General features: G+C 34.9%; 3 protein-coding genes across 3 annotated transcripts in view; 1 reads left to right on the forward strand and 2 right to left on the reverse strand.

The window, feature by feature from the left end:
- LOC116172839 (probable multidrug resistance-associated protein lethal(2)03659) overlaps window positions 1-6,180 on the reverse strand; it is a 48,011-nt gene extending 41,831 nt beyond the window's left edge. The window contains exons 1-2 of the mRNA XM_031490138.1: window positions 6,042-6,180; window positions 5,210-5,441 (exon numbers count right to left, since the gene is read on the reverse strand). The gene's annotated coding sequence lies outside the window, so the exon portion shown is untranslated. The remainder of the gene's footprint in view (window positions 1-5,209; window positions 5,442-6,041) is intronic.
- On the forward strand, window positions 240-864 carry LOC116172843 (mitochondrial import inner membrane translocase subunit TIM14-like). Its single transcript, XM_031490145.1, has 3 exons — window positions 240-376; window positions 423-621; window positions 672-864. Exons 1-3 carry the CDS (start codon window positions 374-376, stop codon window positions 812-814), a joined length of 345 nt encoding a protein of 114 aa, XP_031346005.1. The 5' UTR covers window positions 240-373; the 3' UTR covers window positions 815-864.
- LOC116172842 (growth hormone-regulated TBC protein 1-A-like) lies at window positions 791-2,236 on the reverse strand. Its single transcript, XM_031490144.1, has 3 exons — window positions 1,961-2,236; window positions 1,024-1,909; window positions 791-976 (listed from the first exon to the last, which is right to left on the reverse strand). Exons 1-3 carry the CDS (start codon window positions 1,978-1,980, stop codon window positions 893-895), a joined length of 990 nt encoding a protein of 329 aa, XP_031346004.1. The 5' UTR covers window positions 1,981-2,236; the 3' UTR covers window positions 791-892.
- Window positions 6,181-8,960: the final 2,780 nt, after the last annotated feature.

Raw genomic sequence — 8,960 nt, forward strand, 5'->3', positions numbered from 1 at the left:
TGCCTAGGTAAGCAGTTAGAAATAGGTGGGGAAATTGTGAATATTTCAAAAGGTTTCAGGACATTTTATTGATTTCAAAAACATGGGTATTAATCTTGTTTAACGAATTCCCAGTCGGTTGCGACCGAAGTATACATGTAATGCCTTAATTTGATCTTGCTGCTGGACTGCTCGCTGCCAGTTCCGCGAAAGCATTTCTTGTCAAATTTAGATGGTTCACTTTGTATACAACGAATTGTGACGTGTTTGTATACACCAGTCAAACTTTTTGTATTGTGAATCAAACTTCTGAAGGTTAAGAACAACCTAACCTAAATTTTGCGTAATAATAATAAATGTAATTAGATGTTATGTAAAAATTAATCAACTAGGCATGGTAAGCATAAAAATAAATCGATATTATTAATAACAACAAATTCCAGTCTTCTAGCTTAATACTCGCAGGACTCGGATTAGCAGCAGTAGGATTCATTGGTCGGCAAGTTATGAGACAAATGCCCAATGTAACAAAAACATTCAACGAAGCTATGAAAACGTTACCCAAATTCGATGCCTCTTCTAAGTATTATAAGGGTGGGTTTGATCCGAAAATGAATAGGAGAGAAGCCGCTTTAATATTAGGTCTGTGTGACATTTAATTAGACTGATTACCAAGTTTGAAATTGTTACAGGTGTAAGTCCAACGGCGAACAAGGCGAAAATTCGAGACGCTTTTAAAAAAGTGATGGCAGTTAATCATCCGGATCGTGGAGGATCACCGTACATTGCGTCAAAAATTAACGAAGCAAAGGATTTTTTAGAAAAGCATTCTTAATGAAAAATTGTAAATTACACATTATTAAAATAAATAATTCTTAAAAACAAGACTAGAGTTGACAGAGAGAGAGCAGCATTAGGTACTTCGTAAAGCTGAGTGTTTCTCACGAACTTTTTCCAAGTAGCGGTTTGAGAATGAACTTGGGGTTTTAAAAACTTCCTAAAAGAAGATGACACGATTAAACAACCAATGATTAATCAACATACAATCATAAACTGATGACAGTTAACGACGTTAATATTTTGCCCCATTTTTCTAAAGCACTCGACCATTTCACCCAAATCTCTGGCCTCCAATATTTGTTGCCGGTGAATTTTAATTAAGGTCAACGCAACTCGAAAGATCACCTTTGAACCTTCATAGAAGATGCAGTCCCATATTCTTAGAACCGTTTCAGTCGGCAGTACCTCGGCATATAAACAAATGAACCATTTGGTACTCGCAACAGCCCATGGCATACCAACTCTTGTGATATGTCTGTGTAAGGCAGGCTCATTTTTTTGAACGAATTCGTCTAATACGTCAAGATCGATCAATAACCCTGACATACTTCTAATATAATACTTTGGTAAAATTTGCTCGACTAGTACCTTTAGCAGCCAGAAGGAAGATTCTTCGCTTTTTGTTACTAGTAACAGTAGGCCGGCTATATAATTCAAACCTTGGCAGTAACCCACTTCTTTATTGTGATGCGCGAAAGTTGCAAGAATGTTAAACAGCTGCTCGGGAAGAATGCTGTCATTCGCAAAGTATATGTTGTCTGGGAATGTGCGTGGTATATCAATTTTTATCATTTCTGTTATCGTCGTATTCTCCATGTATTTCTTCAAAGAGCTGTACTGCACCATTGACTCGTTTTGCATCTCTTGTGCACCCGAAATTGACATCCAAACCGCCTCACGCTCACTGCTTGGTACCCCCTTACGTACAAATCGCTTTAGCGTAGATGTCTTCTTAAATCTATCTGTTGGCTTGAGATCCTCCCATCTTTTCGCGCGTTTGGCTAAAACCCCAATGTATTGCGAGAGAAAGTTTCCGTACTGTTTATAATCGAAAGATTCCGGCCTTTCGAATCCATACTCGTCCACTTTACTGTAATAACGATATTGGCGAAATTGTACAAAACAGCATTTTTGTTAATACCTATACATTGAAGATGCCATATTCGAAAAGTTCACTGAAAGAAAATCCCTTCTTTCTTCAAGACATTTTTATTCCATTTTAGGCAAAGAAGACTATAGTGATTTATTTTTATGAATAGGTGATATATGCGTATGTTTTGTAATTCATTTTTAGACGTTGAGTCATAATTCTCTAAGGCTCAATTTATCATTTAAGATAATTAAGCATATCTCTTGTATAATTATCTTTAATTAGATTAATAATAGTAGCTGTGGTTATTGTTGTGATAGACTTAGTACCTGTAGGTACTTTAAAATTAGGTTAGGTATTTACCACAGAGTAGTGAACACAACGTTGCCGATGCTATCATTTCATACTTTGTTTAGGTTTTTTTACAGTGTTAGTACTTTCATTGTATACTAATAAATATGTATACAATGGTATGGTACTGCCCAATTTGTGTCAAAGGATTGCGTATACAGTGTAGATCATATTAAAAATTGAAATCAAAATGTTAATCAAAAGATTTCCGAATGTTTAAGTACTTGATATTTGGAGTATAAGATCCTAACTTTTTAATTAAGCTCCATTGCGAAAGCTTTAGAGCTGAAAGTAATTGGTATGCTGGTGTGTAGTCCAAAGAAAGAGAACTTGGTTCAGTAGTTTTATTTGGTAGGCCAGAGACTTTGGACGCCTATGGCTGTCCTACAGAGGCGTCCAAAATATCTGGCTTGATCTTTCCACACCTAGCTCGAAGCTTTTTCAGTGTAATTAAATCCTTTATAGAAAGAAGTTAAAATCCTTAGACAGGAATTCAAATTCATAAAATAAAATGTAAACAATCATTTTGCTCTAGCCACATGATCGCTTTATTAATCCACAACGGTATTGAATTACACTCTGTAAATGAGATTTGGCTACTTTTGCAACTAAGCTAATTGGGAATCAAGCTGTGAGAAAATGCTAGTTTAGCAAAATTGAAATTCAGCCACATCCCCAAAAGCTGTTTAATAATGGTGGAAGGAAAATAACTAGCAATGAAATAGTATTTTACATTATTAGCCAGGTAAGTGAGTTTTTACTGGCGATAGGAGAAGTTGACTGGCGAGCCGTCAGGCGAGCCTGTCATCTCCTAGAGCCAGTAAAAACTATTACCTGGCGTATAATGTACAATATTTTATTTGTTACTCATTTGTAAACGTAAATAATTAGTTCTTAAATTGATCTTGAAGAAATGTCTAAAATATCATGTGATCCATGTAACAGAGACTTCGCATTAATTCTGGCCAATGAAATTACTAGATTACTAACTTGTAAAATTTTTACAGGTCTGCTGTCAGTTTTACAAGTCTGCTGTCAGTTTTACAAGTCAGTAGCGTTTAAACATGACGTTTACCCGTTTGCGTTTTGTCTTGTTAATCAACGTTTACAACTGAGTAACAAATAAATTCATTAATGCCCGCCGCTATTAACAATCCGCCATTTTTTTTTTGTGTATGAATTACTCAACGTATAACTGAAGGGGCGGATTATTCCTATGCAACACATTAATTCAATTAAGCTCTGATGTAATTAACAGCCAAGAAAGTAATTGGTGCAAATTGGTTTTAAATTTACTAACAGAAAAGTGTCCAATGAGAGTTTTAAATCACACGTTAAACAGTTTTAACAAAATTAAATTTTGCTTTGTTTTCTTCATCCGGTATGCATCTACTGAGATTTTTGTGTCTTCTTAAGCTCAAACTTCCATTGGATTGAAGCATTTTCAAATCGAATTAAGAAGACGAACTCAATTGAAAAGAAATCGTGCAAACTAAAAAATGAATTCTATTCCTTTGCACATGAATTAAACCCCAATTTGTTAAATCCAATACCTCAAACCAATGGAAGGGCGTCAAAGACAAAATCCAAAGCCTTATTTGTAGAAAGAGTTGAATTCTTGGAATTTCAAATACTTTTAGAAATTGGGGCGTTCAATATGCCTAAGGGGATCCAATTTTTGCACAACTTTATCTGTGTATGAGAAATATTTCATCTATTAACGTAAATCGGGGGATAATTTAAGAATAAGAACACAATTGGTTTATTTCATTTGAGTTTGTATTTCTGTAATGTTATTTTCCCATTTTAGAATTGTTGTAGTTGAATATTTTTATTTAAATATGTTTATTTAAATGTACAATGTGATTGCAAAATAAAACGTAGCAACATCTGGCCATTTACGACAAGAATTTTTAATGCCAGGCGAAAGTTAATTAATTGTTACGAAAATGCACATCTGGCGCAGATAAAACAGTGCATATTCGTGTATCTCGAGAGAAAGAAGTGGAAACGCGTTCATTTTGCAGTCTGAGTTTTCTCTTATTTGTAATTGGCGCATTATTTCTAATTACAGGAAGCAGCACTTTTTTTGTTTGGGAGTGTTTCATTAAATAAATACGGCAGACAACGCAAAAAAGGAAGCTGCTGTTAGAGCTGCTTCGCGACGGTTGGAAAGCGTACGTTATTTTATGCTTTTTACCTTTTTATTCGAGCTTATTGAGAGTTCCCTCGACGCTTCCCGTTTTAAAATAAGCCCAAAGGGAATTCAATACGCGTTCGGCAAAGTGCATGGTGAGGTGATTAGAAAAAACATTGCCAATCGCTCATCTCACTTTTGTACACCTTCGGGATTTTATTACAGGTAGAGTTGGTTGCCAATAACCATTTATTCCATGCACTGACATGGTTTTTTAAAAGTATATATAGCCTTGGCTCACATATGTATACATTTAAGGTACTATTAGCAGTAAGAAATATGTTGAAGAGAAAAGTAATGTTTTAGTTTGTAGAGCAGTTTTAACCGCTGATAAGGAAAACTAGCCGCCGACCATAATTGTGAAAGTTTCTAATTGTTCCCGTAGAAATATGTAAATTATTTTTATAGCATCCGACAGCCCTCGGTATAGGGAAGCAGGGGAAAAATTAACATTTTGGGATTTCGGCTCCGTTAATTGGGTCCCAGATTTTTAGGATAACAGGAAATCGTGTAATTAATTAAAATTTTAATTTTTTGAAAGTTATCACCCGAGTACGCGGCTCGGCTGGAAAGTCAGAGTTCTTTTGGGATTTTATGGTAGCGGCACTATTTAGGGCGATCTTTTTCCGTTTTGGGTTTTTGTGTCATAGTGTTCAATTTTTTTTGTACTATATCAAGGTAATAAGCGCTTGATATTTTCATTCCGTTAATGGGGGCTGCTTTCTTTTAATTGTTTTGTTTTCGTTACATACCGTTAGTTAAGTTGCGCTTCCGTTCTTGCTTTTGGAAATCGTTACCATTTTCGTGTGCCGTAATTCTGTTTTAGATGATTCGATAATGACAAACAGCCCATTCCCTGGAATTGCCTTTTCTTAAGTCTGATTAGCTGAGGCTCCCGAGACCATTCCGGAAGCGGGGTTTCCCAATCTCATGGTAGCGCTCGAGTTACCGTACCATCCATCCCGCCGACTGTTGCAGTGCCTACTGTGTAAATTCAAGTTTAGAGGTAGTCCGTTACTTACCTACCTGTTGATTAAGAAAGATTGTACCCACGACTATTTGATTCACCATCAATTAAAATTTTTGAGCTCGTTTCAAGATAGTTGGGGTAAAGACGCCATACAAATTAAATGGCAGTCAAATCAAAATAAATATAGTTCTTTTAAGTAAAAGCGCAATTAGACCTCTTTGAAAATAGTTTAGCATTAGAGAAATCTACTCTCTATCTACCTATAGTCATAGCTTCGTTTTTGAGTAATATAATACCTTAGGTCAGCAAACATATCGTTATTGGAAAATCCTTTATTGTTCAGGCATAATGATCGTCCGAACAACCCTCTAAGCGCATTTTAAATCAAGAGAAAATGTTTTGCTTAATTATGGAAATTATACCACCAAATCAGAGAACATCACACACTCTATATGTCACTTGCTCTAGTATGGAGCTTAAAATTTAAGGGGCTGGGGCTAAAGCGTTAAGAGAAGAGGTAAAAAGCGAGTGATGTTATTTTCGATTTCCCTTCATAATTAAATTTGCTCATAAATTTGTTAAAAAGATTATGTGCACGTATAAAAAAATCTTACTTGTGATTGAGGCGGGAAAACCAGTAGATATTTGATGAGGTCACCTATGGCCCATATCGCACTTTATAATTAAACGTATACGCGAACAATTATTATTAACAGAAGAGAAATCAATTTGCAGACGATATTTAAATTATGTACAACACGAACTGTTCTCTCAAATGCTACATTTGAAACTGCCTTCAAAATACCCACCCTACCCGTTCCGTACACTCATGCATTCAAAAAAGAACGGCCCGGCACGTCTGGTTGAACCGATAAGCGATAAGTAATTCTCTCACCTTTTTAAATATACTTTACAGTATTAAAATTCTTAACTTTCCATTTCTGTTTTGTTAATTTCAATGAAACCAATTTCAATATTGTCATTTCAGTCATGTTGTATTTTTTTACCATAGCAGCTATCACGCATCTGATTCACTTTGGATCGCAAGTTACAACAAAAATGCTCATAAAGAAACTACCCAATCATCAGTTACGGGGTGGATAATTCCCAAGGGGGTGCCGCCGCCTATCTTGGAGGGGGCTCCCATGAATTCGAAAATCAGTCGTTGACATCGTATTTTGTGTAATTTACAACACAATATAGGCCAAAGATAATTCAAAAATCCATGTTGAGTTATAATGTTCTTCATAAAGGACCAAAAATCTTATTCTGGTAATTAATTATTTATTGACAGATTTTTGACCTCCGTAAGTAGGTGGGGACAATTACGTCGGCTGCTTGCACCCCAAGAGTGTTCCAATAAAAACTGTTGCCATATCTAACTGTTGGTATTTATATATAGTTAACTTGCAGTGAATACCTCAAAAAGCAATCTATTGCGTAAAAAATTTTATTTTTTAAAATTTTTGCAATAATGTGTTAATTTAATTGTCATCATAAGTTTAATTTACACCAACCTAGGGCAAAAATTCACCCAAAACTGAAAATCGTGACCTCATAAAAAGAACTGCTCATAATTAATTCACTCACAGTTTCTCACTACCGCAGCTTTGGAAGTATCTCTTGTGTTAACTATGAGTTAACATCATGGCTCAAATTTTTTACATGCAGAGACTTGCCATAAGTCTCTGGTTACATGTTATAAATGAAGAAAACACTCCAGAGAAGCCGGAAATGCTCTCGAGGAACCGCAGTATAAATTCGCACCACATTCACTTCAAATAAAAGGGCCAAAAATTGAAAATGATAGCCAACGTGTATACAACCATTGCTTTTACTCTATGATACAACTTTAGGGATGACATGTGTAGATTCAATATTAGTTAATGTTTATTACTTAATTAGTGTTCAGAAAGTTACCACTAATTATTCAGGTTTTAAAAATGTTTATACATAAACAAAGCATTAACGGCTAGTTAGTTACAAATACACTATCAGCGTGATACCATGCAGTAGGGTGGAAACTGCAAATTTGCCATATTTTAAAAAGATGTGATTTGTTTGATTCGTTGACAGGGATTTAAGCCACGAATTAACGATTCAATTAGTCCATCTGTATTAGCAATTCGCCATTTTGTGGGTATAGTCATTAATTCAGTTAGAATGGGTAGTTTTTGAAGGAATCTGGTCTAGAAACAGTTAAGTTGCCGCAAACACTTCTTTACAATAGCGGAAATTCATTTTTCTCCCGGCATACTTTTGAAACTCGAATTTCTAGCTAGTTTCCCAAAAATATTACATTTAAAAATGGGCGAAATAAGAAGCAAAAGGAGATTTTCCGGTCAAAAGTTTAGTCAAAGAGGATTTTCCGTATGCTGGCTGTCTAAATTCAAGTGTAACGAAATTATCTATCTGAGGAAAAAGAGAAGGGAACGTTACACTAAATTTGTGGGTTTAGTTGTTAAAATAAATAAAGAAAAATGTATTCAGTCGAGGACGAATTGATTGAACTCTTGTTTGTGTGGAGTGCGAAATTCAATCTGCGCGTATGTTGAAATATGGTTAAAGGCATTGCCCTTCTAATTTTGAGTTTGTAATGAGGGTGAACTAATCTTCAGCATACGTATTGGCAAAGCTGGACAGTATTCGATTTTGTAAATACCTTTTAGTATTCAAATCCTTTAAAGTATTCAAATACCTTAGTGATTAAATACTTTTATGGAAGCAGTGCTTGTCTTTGTAACTCAAATTCTTTCACAAATATTTAGTATTCGAATACTTTGCAAGGTATTTGAATACTTTGAGAAGTATTCGAATACTTCGCATAGTATTTGAATACTTAACCTTCCTTTTTCACCAAAAATCGACTACTCCAAAATTTCTCGGGAAAACACATTTTCTTATTAATTTTAGTGCGTAGAATCCAAAACAATACGTACTTTTTCGATTAGACTTCTCAATCAAAAGTTATGGACTAGAAACCAATTTCGAAAGAAAATTCAAAGGGCTGTAACTTTTGAACTAGTAGCCCAATCATGGAACTGTTTGAAATTATGGATTCTACAGGCTACATTCTATAAGAAAAATTTTTTTCCGGGTCGATCTGAGACAATTTTTTTCGCACCAAAAAAAAAGGCAGTGTACAACCTTCCTTTTTTACCAAAAATCGACTACACCAAAATTTCTCGGGAAAAGACTTATTCTTATTAATTTTGATGCGTAGAATCCAAAATAATTCGTACTTTTTCGATCAGACTTCTGAATCAACAGTTATACACTAGAAACCAATTTCGAAAGAAAATTCAAAGGGCTGTAACTTTTGAACTAGTAGCCCAATCATGGAACTGTTTGAAATTATGGATTCTACAGGCTACATTCTATAAGAAACATTTTTTCCGGGTCGATCTGAGACAATTTTTTCTTCGGGCCAAAAAAAAAGGCAGTGTACAACCTTCTTTTTTTACCAAAAATCGACTACACCAAAATTTCTCGGGAAAAGACTTATTCTTATTAATTTTGATGCGTAGAATCCA

This window comes from Photinus pyralis, unplaced genomic scaffold, assembly GCF_008802855.1.
Source record: "Photinus pyralis isolate 1611_PpyrPB1 unplaced genomic scaffold, Ppyr1.3 Ppyr1.4_LG5, whole genome shotgun sequence".
Taxonomy (NCBI): Eukaryota; Metazoa; Arthropoda; class Insecta; order Coleoptera; family Lampyridae; genus Photinus; species Photinus pyralis.